At 41.7% G+C, this 23625-nt stretch overlaps 1 protein-coding gene across 3 annotated transcripts; it reads right to left on the bottom strand.

Moving 5' to 3' along the window:
• Window positions 1-100: 100 nt before the first annotated feature.
• Window positions 101-23625, bottom strand: CALCOCO2 (calcium binding and coiled-coil domain 2). 3 transcript variants are annotated; one of them, XM_010842747.1, is made up of 14 exons: window positions 23527-23565; window positions 15884-16073; window positions 13763-14319; window positions 11399-11501; window positions 10914-11047; window positions 9988-10113; window positions 8751-8839; window positions 8289-8358; window positions 7519-7641; window positions 7144-7230; window positions 4552-4647; window positions 2669-2804; window positions 1618-1646; window positions 101-1127 (listed from the first exon to the last, which is right to left on the bottom strand). In XM_010842747.1, the coding sequence occupies exons 4-14, from the start codon at window positions 11463-11465 to the stop codon at window positions 948-950; spliced, it is 1137 nt and encodes a 378-aa protein (XP_010841049.1). In that variant the 5' UTR covers window positions 11466-11501; window positions 13763-14319; window positions 15884-16073; window positions 23527-23565; the 3' UTR covers window positions 101-947. The 3 variants fall into 3 exon arrangements, with proteins under 3 accessions (XP_010841049.1, XP_010841047.1, XP_010841048.1); XM_010842745.1 differs by lacking the exon at window positions 13763-14319 and having other exon boundaries at window positions 23527-23625; XM_010842746.1 differs by lacking the exons at window positions 13763-14319; window positions 23527-23565 and adding an exon at window positions 23099-23456.

Here is a 23625-nt window from a genome sequence, read left to right as displayed (position 1 = left end):
AGACAGGTGAAGAGAAATCCTTGATGGGGTCTATAATTCCCACAATCCTTTTGATTACACTTTCCCCATAAGCTTAAAAAAAAAAAAAATGAACTCAAGGTTTATTTTAAATTACCAAAGTCCCTGAAGTAGAGGACTAGTTTATTTTTAGTATTAAAGTGATGAACAATAATTCGCATTATTTCGACTTATCCTTTTTCAAACTCACTTGCTCAGAAAGTTGCAAACCCATACAGTTTCTAACAAGTCCCACTAACCATTAAGAAAGGACTTATAACAATAAAAGTTATGTGCACATGAAAAACCAGAGTAGAAAAATGCCATTCAGAGGTATAATACAAAGAGAAAGAAGACTTTCTGTGATTTAAATAATATTTTATGTCCATGATTCAGGAATGCTTCTGTTGGGAGCTGCGAAATCAAGGTGAGAAAACTTTGGTATCCAAATTGGATGTTTGGGTTCTCTGCCATGCCATTTTGGGCTAGGCCTGAGAAGGAGGAAGAAATTCTCAATTCCAGATCAGTTGCCAGTCCCAGGGTCAGGAGTGAAGACTAAGTACAAACATACTCAAGGTCTGACCTTGAACGGCAGCGGGACCACCTGGGAAACTCCTCACTTGAGTCAGGCCGGCTGTGAAGAGCCAGGTCAGCCCTATCGCAGGCAGGGCCTTTATGCTAGAGACCCTCACAAGAATAGGCGTTTTAAGTGAGAGGCTGACATAGCTGGAGTTATGTGACCTAAAAGGTTGTAACCCACAAGGATGGGAGTAACAGCCCTTAACACTATGCTTCAGGTAATCGACATGACTCCACGTATAGGGCAGCAGGACTAAGCAAATTCCTAATAACTGAGGTTAGGCAGGATCTTAGGTCATAACTCACAGAAGAAGCGATAGGTTCTACTGTATAAAATCCAGGTACAGTATAGATCCAAGAGGCCTGGACACTTAGAGAGTGTGGCAGAACACATGGTCTTCAAAGATCTGCTTCTCTTTTGCTGGGAAGGTCTTGTCACATATTGGACAATTCAAACTAAGGGTCTGCAGGTGCTGCTCCAAGGCCAAGTTGTGATCAAAAACATCAGCAGCAAAGTCTGATTTGCAGGTGGGGCATTTCTTGATGGAGAGCTGGGAGGAAGAACAAAGAGGTCAGTCTGAATGCCACGTATACATGGCAGAGACCATGTCTGGCTCTCTACTGTATCCTCAGCACCTAGCATACTGCTCAGTAGATGGTAGGTGATCAAGAAAAAGAAGATGAATGAGCAAATTCACATTTGGAGATACTCACTAGGGCTTTCTCTAGGATTTCTCTAGGATTGAAAGGAAGCACTGGATATACCTTGTTTGGCTACCTGCCTGCTTCACCTTTCCTCCCTAGTCCTGCTACCAGACTCAACTTGCAGGTAGAGATCTTGAACAGAACAATGATGGATAAACTGTGCTTTTCTTTCTCCATCTGAACAGGCGCTCTTGGCACTGACCAAATTGATCTTGCTGACTTAGGAATTATCACAATGAAACAGTCTCCCTATAGTTCTCCCCTAAACTGGATGGAGCAGGAAGGGAAATTTTCTCAAAGCTTTGATGTGGGCAATCTCATGAATCAAATACTTACCAGGCTCGGGGCAGAACTTTCTTGGATACCTGAGGGTAATAAAAAAGATTTCATTCAATGATAAAGTATCTATGCACTAGAATGCATTCTCCAGCTGTGTGCTAGCAGCTGTTTTCTTTAACCCTCATCATTCCTCTTTGATTCTTTAGCTTTCATATATATCATCTATTTCGATAGAGGGGATCTAAGTCAATGAGGGAAAAGAGGAAAAAATAATGAAGTGGCATTTTCAGTAGCCATTATATAATCAGAAAAAACAATAAACCTATTTTCAGTGTGGAGAAAATGAGATTTTAATGAAAACAGTAACAATTTAACAAGAAAATAGTCTGAGAATAGATTTTAAGACCAAATGCACATGAAGTCATTTTTTTAATGAAATGCTTAAAAATAGTTTTAAGGAAAAATAAACTCATACCACTGTCTATTGCAAAGATGTGATTTTAACTGTTAAAAAATATGACTGCTTTAAACTGTCCCTAAAAAGCAAATGAGGTCTCATGTTGCTTTTGGAGACAAAAAAGCAGGAAAGTTCCCTGTGTGGCAAGGACATCTGACCCCAGGTCCATAAATGACAAGACTGGCTGTCACCCCCCCCCCATTTCCTGTCCTCCAAACCACCCAGGGGGTCTCTGTGGAGCATACCCCTGCGACCCCTGGTCAGGCCATGGGGCTGGTTGCCTCACCGCCCATCCTGGGCAGCAGAGCCCGCCTCTCGTGCTTCCATTTCCAAATCTTAATTAGCTTCCTTGGCTCTGTGTATATCTTCTGCACAGAGACATTTCTCTGATTTATATATTTGGAATATAGCCACGGGACTCAATTTGTGTCTGCTGCCTCTAGGCGAATGATCTGATTTGCGACTTCTAGATTCAGATTTATTTCTCAATTAACACTTCTTGACTGGCAATCTTTCTGTTGGGTACTCAGCTTCTGCCCAGCAAGTCTTAACAATGAGGCTGGTCTTAATTAGCATCTCAGATAAAAAAAAATTTAGTGGGGGAATGGGATGCAGGCAGGGGCTTCCCAGCTCGAATGGCAAAGTTCTTACCAGAATATGGGTTTCCAAAGACAAGTCCTGGGTCTTGTCTTGTACCTCCTTGATTCGAACTGGGCACTTGATATGATAAAGAGTCGCAGTCCAGACCCATGTAACTCAGCAGTCTGTTGTTCTCTCTCTTCAAATACTAAGGATAGAGTATTTACAGAGATATGTTCAAAGACAACAACAAAGAATGGCCACAAGGAACTGGCCACGGATGCTCATTACAAGTAGCTGTCAATTAACAGTGTGGCACCAGAGAAGTCCAAGAAGTCATAAACTGTTATTCTTCAAAAGGGGAAGCGCAGCCTCAATATTCCAAAGATCTGAGGTCTTTTTTTTTTTTTTTTAAGATTTTTTGATGTGGACAATTTTTCCAAAGTCTTTATTGAATTTGTTACAACACTGCTTCTGTTTTGTTTTTTTGGCCAAGAGGCATGTAGGATCTTAGCTCCCCAACCAGGGATTGAACCCGAAACCCTTGCATTGGAAAGCAAGGTCTTAACCACTGGACCACCAGGGAAGTCCCAAAATCTAAGTATTAATATCTGAATTTAAATATATACTGGATTTTGTTTAGAATCAATGCAAAAAGGAATTTACAATCTTTAAACACATACCAACTGAAGTGGGTATAGAAGCTGTGTGGATACGTGAGGGCGGCAGGAGCTATATTAAGACTAAAACTGTTGTACATCATTGAGAGCAAAATGCTTCTTTTAGTCTCCTTCCTAGAACAACTTTCTTACACACTGTGAATGTTTTTCTGATGTAATTTTCCCCTCTTCATGTTTTATCCCATCAAATGGATATGCTAACAGAGTGAGAGGGAGGAAGAAAAGAGGGAGGGAATGCAAGGAAGAATGTAAGAAATCAAGCTGCAAGGGAGACAGGTGGCATTTAAAGTTCTCAGAAGAAAGAACATTAGTAAACTTCTTAACATCTTAAGGGGCCTTTACTATAGTTCTTAACAAAGCTTCCAAGTATTAGATGTTTTTCTTGTTGTAAGTTGTGTGCATTCTTCCTTTCCCATCTTCTGCACACCCCTCCCCAAAGGCCCACCCATGTTACCGACTACTTCAAAGTCAAGGTATTTGAGTAAATTAAGAGGATAAGAATGACAGGACCAGAAATAGACCCCAAAGTCCTCTGCAAAACTGAAGCACTGGCATAAATGATATAATCAAAGGCAGGAGGCTGACTGAAGGCGCGGCCCAGAAGCGTCATGGAGAGGGAGGGAACGCGAGATGAAGAACGGCTGGAGGTACAGATCAGAGGAGCAGCCAGAATGCATGGACACCTGCTCTTTGATGCTAGCAAGTGTGTGAGAATGACTTCAAGTTCAATCTTTTTAATTGTTGCCATCATCGTCAATCAATTAATAATGTGTTTAGCATAGAGCAGAAAATAAATACTGGTTGGATGAATGAATGAACTGATGAATGAATGAATGCACAGTATTTCGGGGGGGCCTACCATGGGTCCAGCACTGGTACAGATCACCACTTCTGTTCCTAGTTTGGCAGCAGAGAAAAAGAAAAATTTTGTGTGGAAAGAAAGGGGTCCCTTGGCTAAATAGCATAAAAATGACGTAGGATATCATTCCCCAAATACAATACTTGCAATAGCTGTGGAGTTAAAAGCAAAAATAGTAACTTAGATCTTCATCAAGGCTGTTCCTTTCAAGTTGACTACTGCCATGCCAAACATGTTTCAGTTACAGAACAAAGAGTAGGTTTTGCGGTAGATTAGGAAACCAGATGAAATGTACTCTTTGTTTAGGGAAACTGTTTCATCCAATGTCCCAGAAAGAGCTCTTTTAACTTTTTATGTTATCACCACATCTCCGGGTCATCCTGCTCCTTCCCTTTAAAACTCTTTTACACACTTACATCATTTTCTTTTTCCATTTTCTCTTTCTCTCTCTGTAGAACATCATGTATTATCATGTTCTCACTCAGTCTTTTTGACAGGTCCATGTTCTGGTCCTATCAAAAAAAAAAAAAAAATAGCATTAGGATCACATATTGTAGTCTGTATCTGAGATGGGATACAACGAGGAGATAGTAGAGGATCTGGTTTCCAAAATGGTGGGACTGAGGTGGGGGGGGAAAGGATCAGGGATGGAGAGGCGTGGTGCCATGGAGGGGATGCAGACTTACAGAAAAGTGACTTAACAAAATGCCTGAAGGCTTGGGCTGGCATCAAGATGCCGGTTTCTTTTGGTTTAGCTGGGAGTTAAGTGACCAAAGAGAGAGTTAGCTTGGGGGGAACCTCAAGACTGACTTATCAGAATGAGGGATAGGAAACCCCACCCAACCATGGAAACAATCATCTTTGTCTTGAATGAACACCTCACTGAATGCACAGTGAAGCACTGAGTTTAGGCTGGTGTGACTGCCAGTGTGAGGACAGGCATGTGGATTCAAGTTACGAGGAAGAAGGAACCCTGGATGGCATTTATCCAAGGCTACAAGGAACCCAGACTGGGGTCTTGGGCTTTCCAGTACGATGGGTTCACCTGACTAGTTTCATGGACCCAAAAGTCATAGGCATGCTTCAGCGCTTCCCGTCTCCTACCTACATATGTACACATGCACATACCTCACAGAAACACTTAAGCTAATCTTACTAGTTGTGGGGGTTTTTTTCAAGATTTTTTATTTGAATGCTGGTGCCCAAAATGCTGTGCGCTTCTAGCCGACCCTGAGGAAGTAATGCCAGAGGGGGCTACCCGATGACAGTGCTGACTGGAGGCTCCTGGCTCCCCATCCCCATTGGCTCCTGCTGGCTCTTCTGGTCCTGCTTCACTTCCTCAAAAGGCAGAAATAAGAAAGGTCTATCTGAGTCCGCACAGCAACCCACTCAATGGTTACAAAAACCTTCCCTGAGACCCATGGCTAAGCTACGGCTTCTATTTCCAGGGTTTCTGGCCGCATACTCCATCCCTCCTCTTTTTAGCAGAAGGATAACTCTCTCTCCCTAACAAGGGTGTAAAATCCTAGTCCCGGAACCACAAACCTTCATCCCCTTGCTTCCTGGGCCCCACATCTCTGTCACCTACCCGTGTGGCAGCCCTGAGTTGCCTGATCTGTTTGTGGAGACGCTGACACTCTTTGTACTTCTCTAAGAAGCAGGCTTTCCCGGCCTCTACTTTTGCCTTTAGGCGTCCCACCTCCTGTACTAACTGCTCCTCCACGGCTGTTTTCTTGTTCCTAGGCTCCTGGAGCGTAAGACACGGAGTCCTCAGAGTTAGGGGCCTTCTGGATGCATGAGGAATAAAGAATGCTATCAGACAGCTGGGGAGCCCCTGGGTCTTGAAAAGTATTCCATGAAAACCAAGGAAACCCATATCGGCCACAAGGAGGTCCAAACCTTTGAATGGCTATAGATTATTTACAAACAACAGTAATTTCTGTGCAACATCAGAGGTCACAAACTCAAAAGTGCCAGTAGGAGCCTGACAAGTAATATAATTGAATGAAGGAGCAGGATGCCATGAAACAGTGAGACTGCAGCCACGTGGGGCACGCAGGACCCATCAGAAGGATCAGCAGTTACTCAGCTCCAGACACCACTGCTGGACAGGTATGTCAGCTCAAATGTTGCCAGAGCCTCTGATTTTTCAAGAAGCTGGAAATACCATTTTTTTTAAATGGGAAATATTCCCATTTTTAAGTGTTGATAAGCAAATCAATTTTTACTTAGAACACTATTTAGAACAAATAAAACATTTCTGTGGAATATACTTAATCTGTGAGTTGCTGATTTTCAAATTTTGTTGAATCTATTCTTTAGTACATCAAGCTAAAATACACAGTAACATGTTTAGTAGGTACTCAATCATTGATTGGATAATGACTGACTGAATGAATGATGCATGCATGATATGAGTTACATTCCCAATAACTAGATATTCTCCACACATCAGGATTTCTCAGGTCCTTACAACAGTTCAGAAAATGGAATTTCTAGCACTTGTTATCACCACAAGGCCTCTTCTATAACAATATATTACAGGAAATTATTAGTCAATTAGGCTTTCATCACTGTGTTCCATAGCTTAGAATAATGTATGACAATGGCTAACATTATATTAATATTAATTATAACAAAATTTGACTACTATAATATTTTCTAATTTAGAGCTCATTTTATAATCATTAATATGTCTGCCCCCACAGTAACTCTTTAAAAAGAGGGCAGGGGTTATTCTGTGTGATTCCTTATCCAAGGCTCTGTTTACTACAACCTGCCATGAAGTTTAACTTAGAATATTCCTCTGTCACTCATCACACATTAGAAATGCCCAGCTCTCCTAAATAGTTTGTAAAGGTCAGATTCTCTGTCCTTTAGGGTACAGAGAAAGAAGTCCAGAAGTAAATGCTATTCTAATCTGTCATTTACCCTATCACCTGCAAATAGCTCCTATCCTTTCCTTTCCTTAGGCGCCCTCCCACACAGCCATTCAAAGACAGACATGCCGTTAACTCCTGTTGTTTCTTCGCTGCAGTAGTTTCTTTCTGCTTCATCTCCTCCACTGTCTGCTCAAGCTTCTTCTGGTGCTCCCTCTGCAGAAAAACAGGTTATGAGTACCACTGCTGGGAAAACACACACACACATGCATAAGCACAAGTGTGCATGCACTGGGGAAGGGCCTGCTAAGCTAATGAGCGAGAGAGGGAAAAGCAAATCTTCTCTTATTAGCTTCTGAGAAAAGCCGTGAGATGCCTCATTTTAGATGGCTTCCCCTGAGACCTTTCCCAGAGCCTGTGATACCCACATATACAATAAAGAAAGAACAATGCATATATTTTTTCACAAAGGTCAAAAAATATTATTTTCTTTCATGACTCTACCTGTTCAGTTAAACTGAGAAAGAGCTGGCCATTTTCCTCTTTCAGGTGCTCCAGCTGCTCTGTCTTATCTTGAACTCCCTGAACAAGCTTCTCCATTTCTCTCCCTTGATTTGACAGCTGAGCCTAAAGCAAAAGTAGTGAATACAATCAAGATATAAAAGAAGGAAACCTAAACAGGAACAATGCTTTTTAAACATACAGTAACATAAAAAGATGCGCTTTCCCTAGCAATTCCAACTATCCCTATCAACTTCTGTGTTCTTCAGCTCCACCTTACACCTACTAGAGAAGGAAAAGGCTACCCACTCCAGTATTCTCGCCTGGAGAATCCCCGTGGACAGAGGAGCTTAGTGGACTTCAGTCCATCGGGTCGCAAAGAGTCAGACACGACTGAGCAACTAAGCACAGCACCTTACACCTAAGAATCTAAGACTCAGTTGAGTAAAACTTGACAAACTACCCTTTAAAGCCCCTCTCTAAGGCACAGCCTCCTAAAAATGAGAGCAGTTCTGCTTCTACCCGCTTATCCAGTCTTTTTAGTAAGATTTTGCTGGAAAAGATTTTGTAGCTAAAAGAAAAAAATTAGAAAGGATATTGGGGGAGGGTGGCGGTCAAGAGTGGAAAATACACACTCTGAAATTTCAATCTGACGCTCTGAGAAGTCCACCATAAGGCACCCACTATAATGTACCGCAACTTTCTGGATCACCAGAGTGGAGAGGTGGTGAGGCTAAGAAAATCTACTTTGGCAAAGGTTTGGCATAACCTACCTGAAGCTGATCCACTCTGACTCCCATCTTCTCATTTTCTGAGGACATCTTCTGGTTTTGTTCTTTCAGTCTGTGGAGGTAAGAGATGACTAAATGAAAAATATGCTGATTCTAGTTGAGCTACCCCAGACCATAAATGATTTAAGGCTGCCTTGGCCCTAAGCCTGCAGAGTTATTTTAAAATCCACTAGTCTCTTCTTCAGTCCCGTTCTGGCTTCCTGACCTCAAACTGCAAGTGTTCACTACTTAAAACTAATACCTGAATTTAGGTCATGTGTCTTTACCATTTTGATACTAATTCTCTAACCCAGACTCAAAGAGCTCATGAGTCAAAGACGGAGAATCATACCTGTCATTGTCCTTAATAGGAAGACTGCACTAACAAATTCTAGAAATCTAATTTGACCTTGCCTAAGGGTGTTTATAATACAGCAGTTCCTCCCATTCAAGAGTCAGACTCACTGAAGCAGCTCTATCTCCCAACAGTCCTTCTGTTCTTTCATTGTCTGTTCCAACTTCTTATTGATGCTCTTCAGGGTTTCCAGCTCCTCCTGTAGATTGAAATGCCAAAGGGACTGACCATTTCTAAGGCAGTGTTTAGTATCTCAGGCAGCCAACAAATATTTACTGAGCACTTATAACATGTCAAACATATACACACAGCAGTGAATGAAATATCCAAGTAAAGGGATTTTCATATTAAAATGTTCTTAATATGTTCTTTCCATAAAAATGGAAAAATACATTTATCTTAAGAGTTTGGGATTAACATATATAGACTACTATATGTAAAACAGATAACCAATAAGGGCCTATGTATATAGTACTGCTGCTGCTGCTAAGTCACTTCAGTCATGTCCGACTCTGTGCGACCCCACAGACGGCAGCCCACCAGGCTCCTCTGTCCCTGGGATTCTCCAGGCAAGAATACTGGAGTGGGTTGCCATTTCCTTCTCCAATGCATGAAAGTGAAAAGTGAAAGTGAAGTTGCTCAGTCGTGCTCGACCCTAAGTGACCCCATGGACTGCAGCCTACCAGGCTCCTCCATCCGTGGGATTTTCCAGGCAAGAGTACTGGAGTGGGGTGCCATTGCCTTCTCTCGTATATAGCACAGGGAGCTATATTCAATATTTATAATAAACTATAAGGGAAAAGAATCTTAAAAACAGATACATATATGCATAATTAAATTACTTTGCTATACATTTGAAACTAATACAACATTGTAAATCAACTATACTTCAAATTTAAAAAAAAGAAAGGAAAAAATACATCTACCTTAATTTCTCTTCTAGTGGAGCTTATATTTGTCCATTAACTCATTACACAAATATTTAATGAGTGCTTCTACACACCAGACCCTGTTCTGGTACTGCAGACACAGCAGTGGACAAAATAAAATTTCTTTTTTCCTAGAAAAGTGCTGTCCAATAAATTCAGGAAAGTCATTATATATATAATTTTAAAAATTTAGCAGTCAATTAAAAAAGCAAAAAGAGACATGAAATTATTTTACTAATAGTATATGTATTTAATCCAGTGTATCTAAAATATCATTTCAATACATAAACAATAAAAAAGAAACATCTAATATACTAAAATCTGTGCCAGATACTAGTATAACAGAGTCAGATCATATGAAAAAGTGGGTGCTGGACAGGAGCCATCACCCCCACTCACATTTAACAAGCACACATACCTGCTTCTTTTGGAGCGTGGCCTGCATGTCTGAGTTTTGCTTCTGGAGGCTGACACAGCTGTCCTTCAGCTCCCGGTTTTCCTTGCAAAGCTCCTTGTTGTGCTGCTCAATTTCTTCCACCTCACTCTACAAAAGAACGTTCCATAAACACGTATTTGGCTTTTTATAGCTCAATGGATATTCAAGTCCTGCTGACATGAAATTCACATATGCTGGGATGGTGAGGGTCTAGTTGATCCCCACTCACTGTAGTGACATCTGTGTACCCCAAGTGGAAGCAACCCCTCAGTAGGTAGGGAAGGGGGAAGAGAAATGTGTCTACCATAAGCACTGAGCCTGCCATTACCAAGAAAGAAAAGACAAAGAAAATTAAGCCACAAAAACTTAAAAGGGGGAATGACAGAAGACTGTAATTTTTTTTCATGCATATACTTTATTTCTCCTATCAGACTCAGTTCTGTGAGACTGGAATAGGGTTTTAACAGATTCTTCATTACATCCCTAGTCCACCAGAGTGCTGGATGAACTAGATGTCTGTTAAATAACTAAGTAAGTAAATGAATCTAACTGAAAGATATTATACAAACAAGAATATCTACTGTGTCTCTGCTCAAAGGAGCTTATAAAATTTACTGTAGTGATAAGATGTACACATGACAAAAATTAAGTACCTGGGAAAGTTAAGGGAATAACTGAATGCCAAGTGAGTTACAGAAGCTTTAGAGAAAGGAGAAATCACTTATTGTTATGATTCTTATTAACATTCTGAAGTCGTTCCCTTCTGATGGGTTCGAATAGGACTGTGTAAAAATTTCACAACAGTATCTGTTAGACATTCAATAAAGGCTTACTGATTAAAATTCTACCCTACCCTGGAATTGCTACTCTTAATGGCAGGAAGGGACTGAGATGAGATGCTTACAGACCTGAGTGGTAACAACCAGGATGTCCTCTTCATTTTCTGGACGGAACTGGAAAGGGATACTTGCTCCCCGGACCACCCCATCCTGATCCACATAGCAGAACTGGTAATACTCATCATCCTTGGGCAGGTAGTAAGCTGGAAACAGAACATGATTTTTAACCCAAAATATTGCTTCCCTGGTGGCTTAGAGGTTAAAGCATCTGCCTGCAATGCAGGAGACCCAGGTTTGATCCCTGGATTGGGAAGATCCCCTGGAGAAGGAAATGGCAACCCACTCCAGTATTCTCGCCTGGAGAATTCCATGGACTGTATAGTCTACGGGGTGGCAAAGAGTCTGACACAACTGAGCGACTTTTACTCACTCAAGGTCTATTCAGAAAACTAAAAATCTAGAAGTCTTTTATCTACCCCAGAAGGCTCTAGCTCAAGAGAATTAATGAGTTTTGGTTGCTGTTTTTAATACCTTTGATCTAGTATTTTTCTCACCTTTGAACTGGACTTCCTGCTGTTTGGCTGATTCACTGTTTAGGTCAACGGGCAAAGTAACCCACATGAAGGTGTAGTACTCGCGGGTTGTCTTCCATCCAACCTGCAATGACAAGAGGCTCTTGTTCAGCATCTGAAAGTGCTCAGATTTAGGCTCTGTCTTCTGAAAATGCACCTTTTGTTATTTTAAAATTATAGTAGAATAAGTTCTTTATCATAAGATCTACCCACAATGGATCAAATCTTTTTGACTTATGATAACTACATATACAATTAAAAATTGGTATGAATGCACATATACCAGTTACTCATAAATTACTCATCTTAGAAGGAAACAAAAACTGGCCACTCAATACCCAGGATAAGAGTGCCAAATATTGTATCTCCAAGTCAGGTACAGTACTGAGAATGACTGGGGAAAAAAGCTGTAGGACTGTGAGCTTTGATTGTGCTATCTTCTTACAATGGTGTACTTGGAACTTCTTAGTCAAAAAGCACTTCTGATCTGCCCCCTCTATTGGTTTGTCCTCTCCTGTGTCCAATTAAGTCTTGTCACCTATACCAACCTGGTTACATCACTGCCTTTAAAAATGGCTTTTTAAAATAATGTGTGTGTTGGGGCTGGATGGGTAAGAGAGTTCTTAGATTAGGAGGCACCAGATAATGAAGTCCAGTTTGTATGATTTTCTTGCTCCAGAGTTTTTCTTAATATATGTTTATTGAAGATTTTTTGGTGATAAAAAAAATAATCTGGTAGTCATAAAGGCCTCTTCCAGGTATGAAATGTAGTAAGTCATAAGATATAAGGATACTGTAAAATTTGCCTCAGAGCAGAAAGCTGGCTAAGTGGGAAATATTCTCACTAAGTGTGAAAAGGGGTAAAAGATGCTCAAATCATATCTGGAAGATAAGAGCATACCGGAGAACAGACAGAGAGTCATTGTGTCTTCAAGGGGTGAACACTCAGCAAATAAGAAGCAAAAATGACATTTATTGCCATATTTTGACTCTGCCTGAGCCCAGGGGGAAGAGAAGAAACTAAAAATAAATTCTATTTTTATATAGTAAGGAATCAGAGCATGGTTGAAAAGGCTATAAGCTCATCAGAACATACTGGGGCATGTTTTAGTGTCTCATTAATACACACCCCATTGCTGTGAGCACCTCTGAGCCACTGCAGCCTGTGGAGGAACAGGAAGCAGGAATTTTATGGAGTCTTCATTCACATCCTGGAGCTTCTTAATGCACTGTGACTAAAATATCATTTGGGAAGGCCTAAGAATTACTACTGCCTTGGAACAAGGACGCAACTTCCAGTCACCTGAGCTTTCTGTCCTTGGCTCCTCCATCTCAGGAGTCCTCGTCCCAGCCTGCCTTTTATGGTATGACCATGGAACATGGCATAGGAGCCCAGGTAAAGGAGAGTATGGAGCACAGGGCTCTATGTTGAAGGAAGAAAACCTGACTCCCAACCACTTTGGCTTTTATCACTGGTGGTAGCCTTCACTCTATGGAGAAGATGGAGCATGCTGCACATGCAGAAACGTTTTGTTGAGGGCCCCTTGGGTGCCAGGAACCAGTGGTGTTAGGGCAGATGAGGAGCTGAGGAGTAGGATTAAGACTACACTGCAAGAACACCAGGAACATTTTAGAAGTGAGCTAGGAAGGACAAGCATTGAAAAGCAGAGATATTACTCTGCTGACAAAGGTTCGTATAGTCAAGGCTATGGTCTTCCCAGTGGTCATGTATGGTTGTGAGAGCTGGATCATAAAGAAGGCAGAATACCAAAGAATTGATGCCTTTGAACTGTGGTACCTGAGAAGATTCCTGAAAGTCCCTTGGGCAGCAAGGAGATCAAATCAGTCAATCTTAAGGGAGATCAACCCTGAATATTCACTGGCAGGACTGATGCTGAAGCTGAAGCTCCAGTATTTTGGTCATCTGATGCGACCATACGACTCATTGGAAAAGTCAATGATGCTGGGAAAGATTGAGGGCAGAAGGAGAAGAGGGCATCAGAGGATGAGATGGTTGGATGGCACCACTGATGCAATGAAAATGAACTTGGGCAAAATCTGGGAGATGATGAGGGACAGGGAGTCCTGCTGTGCTTTAGTCCATGGGGTCGCAGAGTCGGACACAACTGGATGAGTGAACAACAACAAAGGAAGAACAAAACTTTACATTCAGCCCTTAATTCTCTAATTTACTATCTGTTGTTCAAAGGAATTCAGCAGAATAGAGGAAGAAAAGCAGAGGCTTGGGAGTCAAACAAAGGTCTCCAAACGGGGAGACCTTGGGAAAATCACCATCTTGAGTATATTCATTTTATTCATCGGTGCACAAGTAATAAAACTGCTTACCTCAGGGGGCTGCTGTGCTGTGAGGATTAAATTAGAAAACACATACCCACACACACACACACACTAAAAAAAAAAAGAAAGAAGGAAAGAAAACCCCATCAAAGACCTAGCACATCATATATTCTCAAAAAGTTTGTGTTCTCTCTTTATTAGTCTTAAAATTTTCTTTCAGGCTTTAGTGCTGGTGATTGGCGATTTAGATGCTAAGTCGTGTCCGACTCTTTTGATCCTGTAGACTGTAGCTTGTCAGGCTCCTCTGTCCATGGGATTCTCCAGGCAAGAATACTGGAGTGGGTTGCCATTTCCTTCTCCAGGGGATCTTCCCGACCCAGGAACTGAACCCAGGTTTCCTGCATTGCAGGTAGATGATTTGCTGACTGAGCTATGAAGGAAGCCCTTCAGGCTTTAGCGTAGGTGGCAAATCAATAGCTTTTAGGGAATTCCCGGGTGGCCTGGTGGTCAGGACTCAGCACTTTCATTGTCAGGGCCCGAGTTCAAGCCCTGGTCAAGGAATTAGGATCCCTGCAAACTGAGTGGCACAGCCAAAAAAACAGGATCTAAAAAAAAAAATACAAACAATGCTTTTAAATATTTGTTTTTAAAAAGTATAATCCTTTCATTTGGTTTAGAGTGACATCCTCGCTGCCAGTTGCTAAGGCTTGGGAATTATAAACAATCAGCCTGAGCAAAATGGAAAAAAAAAAGTTAGATTACCTCTGAGAAGCTGTAAGTAATTTTTAATCATTCTTTTTTTCAATTATATATACCTGTACTATTCAATATGCTAGCCACTGGTTAGCATATTGAAGCTACTTAATTTAAAGCATATGAAGCTACTTAAATTAAAATTAAATAAAACTTAAAATTTAGTTACTCAGTCACACTAACTACATTTTAAGTGCCATTAGCCACATGTGGCGAGAGCTTACTATACTGGACACCAAAGCAGCCAGTATAGCTCCTTCCTAGAAATTCTACTTGTCAGTGTTAGTCATAGAAAGTTCTACCGGACAGCTGAGATACATATGGGGAAGAAAAAAGACAGTTGCCATCTTCTTTCCAAGACAGAAAACATCCTCTGTGTCAGGTTTCTGTTAGGACACCTTTAGTCTAATGAGTCAATGTCCTGCAGTCTTAGGAGCTGTCATGATATTCGCCAGTGTCCCTCTGCTTGTCCACTATCCCCACCTCTAAACACCAGCCTTGTTACCTCCAGCTTCCATCACTCTTTCACTTAGCTTGAAATTCCAAACAATCAAGAGAAGGAATTTGGTGAGGGGTGTGAATTAGCACCAACTCCTACATACTGCAGTCAAGAATGATGTCTGATTTCAGGATGAACAGTGTTGGCAAACAAGCACATGACATACTGAGGTGTCAAAACAAAGGTCACTGATGCTGGAACTCTGCAGTGTAAATAATGTATGTTTGACCTTTATCTCCTGTCTCTGGAAATAGGACAATTTGTCATTATGGTATGTGAGTAAATGAGTGAATATATGTGTCTGTGGCAGGGGGAATGTTAGAGAGAGACGTGGTGGGAAAGTAGAGAATAAATTGACTATAATAAAAAAGTACCATTTCTGTACTTGAACTGACATGGTGATTAGACACTGGAAGAGGAAACCAAAGGAGCTCATAAACTTTCTGTTCTTAGAAATCTTCACAAAGAAGCAAGACACACTTATTGAGGAACACACTTCTTGAATGCAGGGTATTAACTTTTCAATATCCTTTCCAGATTGGTAATACTCATATTAAAAAAAATTAAACACTGTACTAAGTAAGCAAGTGACATTAATTCACAGAAACTATATAAGAGGCCATCCACCCTAGTCAGGTCATAGATGAATATTAATTTAAAACATTTACATTCGGTCTTTGAAAGTGTAATAAAACTTGGGGACTGTATGATTTGCTATCTTATTTTAGCTTAAGACTGAAATTAAAATTTGAGTCCTATAGCACTGTTGATGTGTGAAGGGGGAAGTGCTAGGGAGCTTAGTTCAGGATTTTAACATTGGTCACACATATATGCAAAATGCTTATAATACAGAGACAGACACACACACTAAGATTCACCTCTGGTTCCTAATCATTTGGTACTAAATTAACACTTACTCTAAAGATGCCAATCCAATCCTTTCGACGGGGAATGAAATGCTGGGTGAGGGTGTAGTAGCACGTGATGTCCCCCCCAGGGATGTAGAACTTCTCCACACTGTTAAAGATGACCTGAGAGAAATGACAGTGGTCCAGCAGGACAGCTGAGGTGGGGGGATCGTCTACTGTCTCTTCCATGGTAGGGGTCCTGTTAAGAGATATGGGATAGAATAAGGCTCAAAAGGGTTGTCTGAAATGCCAGAAATTTCTGGGCTCTCACCCAGGGAACATTCCGTTCAGAGCAAGTCAGGAAAAGCAAAAGCATGACAAGTATTGAGATCACACAACTTGCTTTCTGTTTCACTATGAGCCACTCTGCATTCACAACTTCCTATGCTCTAAGAATTTTCTGAGACTATCTTTGACCTCTTCACCACAGGCACCACCATCCTCATTATATCCTTATCCTCTGCTCATAGCTAATTTTCTCCCTTTCTTCTAAATGCCTTAAGTAAGGCAGCCTAGAGGTAAATGCCCTGAGCTGGGAACTGTAAGACTTAGATTCTAGATTTTTTATCCCAACAAGCCCTGTGACTTTTGGAATGTCATTTTCTCTAGATTTCAGCTTCTCTATTCAATTCCATTCATCCTGTAATTATCAGATCCTTCTTAATATTAAAGCACTCTGCTAGGGGCTCGGAATGAGTGCAGACAGGCATAAGAGAAGGAGATTATCTGACATGCAGTGGTGACAAGCACAGGTTCAGAAACCAAAATGCTGGAGTTCAAATTCCAGCTTCACCACCTATAAAATGCATGCCCTTGGGTAATTTATTTAACTGGACTCTGCGCATGGTTCCTCATCTGTAAAATGGGGCTGATAACATCTACCTCATTCTTTGTGTGTATGTATGAGCAGTAACTGAAATATAGGTATACCTTGAAGATATTGCACGTTCAGTTCCAGACCATCTCAATAAAGCACATACTGAATAAAAGTAAGTCACACAATTTTTTTGGTTTCCTGGTACATATAAAAATTGTTTACATTATAATCTATTAAGTGCTCAGTAACATTATGTCTAAAAAAACAATGTACATACCTTAATTAAAAATATTTTGTTAAAAAGTGCCAAAAGCAACATCAAAAATGACTGATCACAGATCACCGTGATAAATATAAAAATAATGAATAAGTCTGAAATATTGCAAGAATTATCAAAATGAGACATGAGTAAGCAAATGCAGATAGAAAAATGGCACCAACAGACTTCCTTAAGATATGGTTGCCACAAACTTTCAATTTGGTAAAAAATGTCAAAAGTATCTGTGAAACACAATAAAACTAGGTAGACAGTGACTAGTCCTTAAATTAGTACCTGTCATAAGAGTAGGCAATTCACACAAAGTAAAGGCATGTTTAATTGCTAAGTTATGTCTAACTCTTTGCAATGCCATCAACTGTAGCCTGTCAAGCTTCTCTGTCCGTGGGATTTCCCAGGCAAGCATACTGGAGTGGGTTGCCACCTCCCTCTCCAGGGACTTGAACCTGTGTCTCCTGCTTGGCAGGCAGATTCTTTATCACTGAGGCAACTGGGAAGCTGCTAAAGTCATGCTGAGTGACAGAATAAAGTACTTGGACAAAGTCTGCATAAAGAGAGGGCTTAACAGATGTGATTATTACTTTTGCGGGTTTTTTTTTTCTCTTTTCTGGCATACAGTCTTTGCCCTCCAAAGGGTCACAATCCGATATGGAGGTTAGATGAGAATTTAAGTGACTGCCAAATGGATAAATACATGCAAAATGCTCCTGGGTTCAAAAGAGGGAGAGAGATGAAACTGGTTAGGAAAATAAAGAAAAGCTTTGAGCAGTGAGTGGAATCCTGGGTAAGTCCTCAAAGAAGATTAGGGTTTTGACAAGTGTGTTTGGGGGTGAGGAAACTTCAGATGAATGTAACAGCATGCAAAAAGCAAAGAGACAGAAAAATGCAGTCCATGTTTGGAGGACAGCAAGCAAGTTTGGATCTCTACAAAATGGAGACAGTAAGCTGATTTCACCTTTCGAGGTCATGCTGCTGCTGCTGCTGCTAAGTCGCTTCAGTCGTGTCCGACTCTGTGGGACCCCAAAGACAGCAGCCCACCAGGCTCCCGTCCCTGGGATTCTCAAGGCAAGAACACTGGAGGGCTTCCCTGGTGGCTCAGTGGTAAAGAATCTGCTGGCTAATGCTGGAGACATGGGTTCGATCCCTAGTCCGGGAAGATCCCACATGCAGCAGAGCAACTAAGCCCATGCGCCTCTGAGTACTACTGAGCCTGTGCTCTAAAGCCTGGGAGACGCAACTACTGAAACCAGTGCCCCTAGAGCCTGTGCTCTGCAACAGGAGGAGCCACCGCAACTAGAGAAAAGCCCCTGCAGCAAAGAAGACCCAGCACAACCCAAAATAAACAAAACTATTTAAAATAATTAAAAAAAAAAAAGAACACTGGAGTTGGTTGCCATTTCCTTCTCCAATGCATGAAAGTGAAAAGTGAAAGTGAAGTCGCTCAGTCCTGTCTGACCCTCAGCGACCCCATGGACTGCAGCCTTCCAGGCTCCTCCTTCCATGGGATTTTCCAGGCAAGAGTAGTGATCAAGGGTGGGGAACTACTGAAGAGAAAGAAACAATAGGTAAAAGAAACAAAGTCTTTAGAACTGTCAGGACCTGACACTTCCTGCCCTTCAAAAGTCACACGTCCTGTGTTCTAAATGCCTCCTTGGTCTAACATTTAGTGAGTCCATGTTACTCAACCCTCAGCTGTACTGGGAAATGAGAACAATACTGCAGCTCTAAACAGCAGATGAAGAAAGAGCTGTACATATGCAAAAATGGCATAATACCTTACAGATTCAGCTTCTAGAACATGCTGGAAGATTGTATACACACACATGCAAACACAACTTAAAAAAATAGTAAGTACAATAACCAAAAACACAGTAGCTCTTCTGGCTCTGCCCCACCCACTTATTTCCTGGTTTTATTTTGAACTCTAAACAAACAGGCCTTCTCTTCCAGCTCCCTCAGAAATAAATTTTTTCACAAAGAAGGCAAGAGGACTTTGAGGTACCCAACTGTCTGTTCTTGGGACTGAACTGCTCAGAAATGTATTGGCTTTCTGGGGTTTGTGACAGTTTGGCCACATCCTCAGTGTCAAAACTCAGATCAGTTTTTCTAAGGAAAGGAGAGGACACATTCTAGTCTAGGCCAGTACTTGTTCCTCCTGATAAGCTGTGGCCTGCTGATCTGATGAATGCTGCAGGAGAATGTATAGGGAGATTTTTCAGCTTGCAGACCCCAGTCTTTCCTAGTGGTCTTCAGTCCACTGAGGCCAGCATAGCCCCTGGGTCCTAAGCTTGGAGCACCATTTATCTGAGCATGTGACTTGATCTGTGCTTTACCATGGATAATGATCAATCCCTCAGGTAAGAGTGACTTCGGGCCCCGTCTCTCAATTAACCTAAGTACCATCATATTGTCTGTTCTTTTCCTTCATAACACTATCATAACTGTAAATACAACACTAATGCTAGCCCATAGTAATTACTAAGTACTCACAGAATAAATGAATGAATAAGATATGTATGTAATTCATCAAAAAGTGAAAGGAAGGAACTTTGTAGGTAAACAATGGTGTGTATGATGGTGGCGCTAATTCTTGTCTTTAGCCCCGCTCCTAATTTGTTTGGTGTCTTTGGAGAAGCTGCTGTTTCTCAGTTTTCTCTTTTCTAAATTAGGGTGAGGAGCAAGTTGCTGGTGGCTAAGTGGTTAGGATTCTGGGCTTTCACTGCTATGGCCGGGATTCAGTCTCCGGTTGGGGAACAGAGATCCTACAAGCCACATAATGTGGCCAAAAAAATAAAAAATAAGTAGGGTAAAGAGATGAAAATCTCCAAGTGTTATGTCAGTTCTCGGTATAGCTGGTTCAGCGGGCAGAGCCGGTTCAAGTGGCGTAGTGCCAAAAAAATAAAAGGCACAGATTTGATTTCCTTAAGGACCCATAAAATTCACACTCCATTACCTGCCTTCCACACACTCAAACTCAAAACATGCTGTTTTGCAAATGCATGCTACTCTGAAAGGCAGGACCAGTCAAGGGTAGGGGAGTTTGGTACTGCCTCTCTTTCTTTACTAGAAAACAATCAATCTGTAAGTGAGCTCAGAACACTGAGCTCAGAACACTGAAGAAATGACAGCATATGTACACAAAATGGCATGACAGAGCTCAAGCTCTGAGGCTTGAGTGTACAGCCAATGGAATCTTTGTTGTTGTTCAATCACTAAGTCGTGTCTGACTCTTTGTGACCCCATGGACTGCAGCACACCAGGCTTCCCTGTCCTTCACTATCTCCCAGAGTTTGCTCAAAATCATGTCCACTGAGTCAGTGATGCCATCCAACCAACTCATCCTCTGTCGCCCCCTTCTCCTCCTGCCCTCAGTCTTTCCCAGCGTCATCTTTTCCAGTTAGTCGGCTCTTTGCATCAGGTGGCCAAAGTATTGGAGCTTCAGCTTCAGTATCAGTCTTTCCAATGAATATTCAGCATTGCTTTCCTTTAGGATTGACTGGTTTGATCTCCTTGAAGTCCAAGGGACTCAACTCTCAAGGGTCTTCTCCAGCACCACAATTTGAAAGTATCAATTTTTTGGCGCTAACCCTTCTTTATGGTCCAACTCTCACATCCATACATGACTATTGGAAAAATCATAGCTTTGACTATACGAACCTTCGTCAATAAAATGATGTCTCTGCTTTTTAATATGTTGTCTAGGTTTACTATAGGTTTTATTCCAAGGAGTAAGCCTTTTGATTTCAAGGCCAATAGATGGAACTCTGACATAGTTACTTTTTTTTTTTATCTCAGTTTCCGAAATGATTAAGGTCCTCAGAGGAGGAAGGCAATGTATTTTAAAATGAGTCTCCTGAACTGGCTCCTGGCTTCTAAGAAAACCTGACACATTTTCATCTAATGAGCATCTCAAGATTAATACATGTCTCCTAGGACTGTTCCATGAGGGCACAGATTCTCTTATATTCTCCTGAAGAAAAGGAACAAAAAAGCCAGTTCTACTCCTGCTCTTTCTGAATGAATCTGTAAACTACACTGATAACACTTTTTTGCAGAAAAATTAAAAAATGTTTTAAACTTTCTGATTAGGTTCTAACAATGCAAATAGTCAACCAAATCATCTTACCAATTTTCCCAAAGAATTTTCCTCATTATGCTAAATCAGGAAGAATAACTTTATTTAAAAAAAAAAAAACTAAAATTCTACCACACAAATATTCAACATTTTTATGTTAGCCTTTTATACCAGTGGGCACATGTTTCATGAGAAATGAAGACTTTAGATAAGTTTCCCTGGATTAGTTCACAGAAAGCAAATGCATCCGAAGCCCAGAGAGAAATGCTAATCAATTCTTCATTTGGGAACCGTTAAAAACAAAACACACATTCAACCCAATTCCTTCTTCCTTCTGCTTACTTAACTTTCTAAACTATTAGCAATTAGCAAAATGGATGAACTGATTTCCCATTCCCCCTGGCCCTGGAAGAGATGCTTCCACAAAACTACCCTTTAGAGAACACTGACAATAGCTATTACGGATGTGTAGATGGCCCTGAGATGGGGAGCAAAAGCAAAGATACATAGCCACTGGTCCTCAGATTATTACAGCCATTTGCTCTAATCCAAATTGTCCAAGTTCATTCTAGTTCCTTACCTAAAATCTTTGAGTGACTTAAGTAAATTTTATACCCCCAGGAGACTTTTAATACCTAATTCACTAATAATTGTTTGGATTCGTTACCCAGCTTATTCTAAGCAGCCTTTATCCCATATACCACATCACTGTGCCAAAAGTACTACGGAAAAACAGAGAAACAGTTCTGAGCAACCAGAAGAAACTGCAAAAAGCTCAAAGCTGTGTACTCAATCTCCATTTTCTTTCATTTTACTTTACTGAGATTTTATACTTCTTCTGTGAAGAGGGTGATTATGCTAACCCTTGAAGTGACAAGGGTAGTGACAGTGATGTGCAGCAGAAAGGGAACTAAGCTAGGAGCCAAGGGACCTGGGTCCATTAGTTCTGCCACTAACTAGCTCTGAGATCTTGGCCAAGTCACACTACTTTTTAAATCTCAGTTTCCTCATCTGTAAAAATGCATGGATCAGGCAAGAAAATCTCTAAGAAACTTTCCGGCTATAATGATGATCCCAAGTGAATGAAAAAGGAAGCGAAGACAGAGTTTAACTGTCTTCATATAAGAAAATGAGGAAGCATGGTATTATATTAATAAGCACAGTCAAAAATTTTGAAGAGCCCTATTTGTACTCTGACTCCAAAGTCTGCAGGATATGTTAGTGTGGTGTAACTCTTACTACCCTTCTCAGAGTCCTTTCCACTCCACAGATGTCATTTCTGCAAAAGGGTAGACTTTCAGATAGAGGCCCTCTGAAAGCATCTGTGAAAGTGAGTCACCTAGATATTCCTTAATCATTAAGGATAGTCCTTAATCATCTACATAATCTACAAAGGCCTACTGTATTAAAGTCTTTTGCTTTTAAAGGTTTTTGCAGTTGCTGCTGCTGCTGCTAAGTCGCTTCAGTCGTGTCCGACCCTGTGCGACCCCATAGATGGCAGCCCACCAGGCTCCCCCATTCCTTGGATTCTCCAAGCAAGAACACTGGAGTGGGTTGCCATTTCCTTCTCCAATGTATGAAAGTGAAAAGTGAAAGTGAAATTGTGTCTGACTCTTAGCAACCCCATGGATTGCAGCCCACCAGGCTCCTCCGTCCATGGGATTTTCCAGGCAAGAGTACTGGAGTGGGGTGCCATTGCCTTCTCCTTTTGCAGTAGTGTAATTGTTATATAGCTTTTATATTATTCTACTCCACTCCAACCATGGCTACTTGTTGGCTTACATCAGAAGCAAAGAATCCGAGGGAGAGAAAAAAGTTTAAATGTCCAGGAGGGTTGAACTCAATAAATAAAAGTGGAAACATTAGCCCCCGAACTAAACTGGGGGGAGTGTTGGGGGAGAAGGACTACAGGAGATCGATGGTAAAGAAGCAGGTCACCGCACTCCAGCTGCTCTCTCTTCTCAGCTGTCTAGAACATCTCCTCCAATTACAAAAGGCAACTGAACGAAGGGGGGGTTCAGTGATCAGGACGGGGAAACCGAGAAAGTAACTTGCCTAGGGTCACTGGGCAGGGTCCCGCTTCTGCCACCAAGCCGACCGCGACGACGATGACGTCAAGCACGGGAGTTAAGGAGCCAGCACGACCTCGGCCGGCGAGGGGGGCATGACGCCGTGACAAGACCCTCACTCGGGTCAGAGGAATTCCTTCTGTCCCAGGGACCGCCCACGCGGCCCTGGGCACTGAAGCCCTGCCCTCCGCGGCAGAAAACTGCCCTCAACCCTCCAAAGACCGCGGAGAGGCTCCAGGGGGCCCATGACGTCACTCCCACTTACGGTCACCCTAGAAAGATGAAAGGAGGTGAAAACCGAAACCAATCGCACACCCGCCCGCCCATGGCCCTTTCTCAGTACTGAAAGTGTGAAGTCGTTGAACCTGAGGGCCCAACTGTCCCTAATTGCCCGCCTTCGCGCCAGAGACTCACCAGGTGTTGCAGTCAGCGGCAGCGCTACAGCAACAGGGCACAGAGGGGAACAGAGGCGGGGCTAAAAACCCAGGGACGAGCTGTCCTGTCTGACCCCGC

The sequence above is a fragment of the Bison bison genome, unplaced genomic scaffold (assembly GCF_000754665.1).
Source record: "Bison bison bison isolate TAMUID 2011002044 unplaced genomic scaffold, Bison_UMD1.0 scf7180017864180, whole genome shotgun sequence".
NCBI lineage: Eukaryota > Metazoa > Chordata > Mammalia > Artiodactyla > Bovidae > Bison > Bison bison.
This window is presented reverse-complemented; position numbering and strand designations above follow the sequence as displayed.

Bases quoted from the DNA above. Each gene is read 5' to 3' on its own strand.
- CALCOCO2 (XM_010842745.1), bottom strand. From the start codon at position 16,063: ATGGAAGAGACAGTAGACGATCCCCCCACCTCAGCTGTCCTGCTGGAC. The intron at 1,647-2,668 runs GTAAGAACTTTG...TATTACCCTCAG, and splicing joins CTTTGGAAACCCATATTCTG to GTATCCAAGAAAGTTCTGCC. The intron at 1,128-1,617 runs GTAAGTATTTGA...TCTTCCTCCCAG, and splicing joins AAAGTTCTGCCCCGAGCCTG to CTCTCCATCAAGAAATGCCC.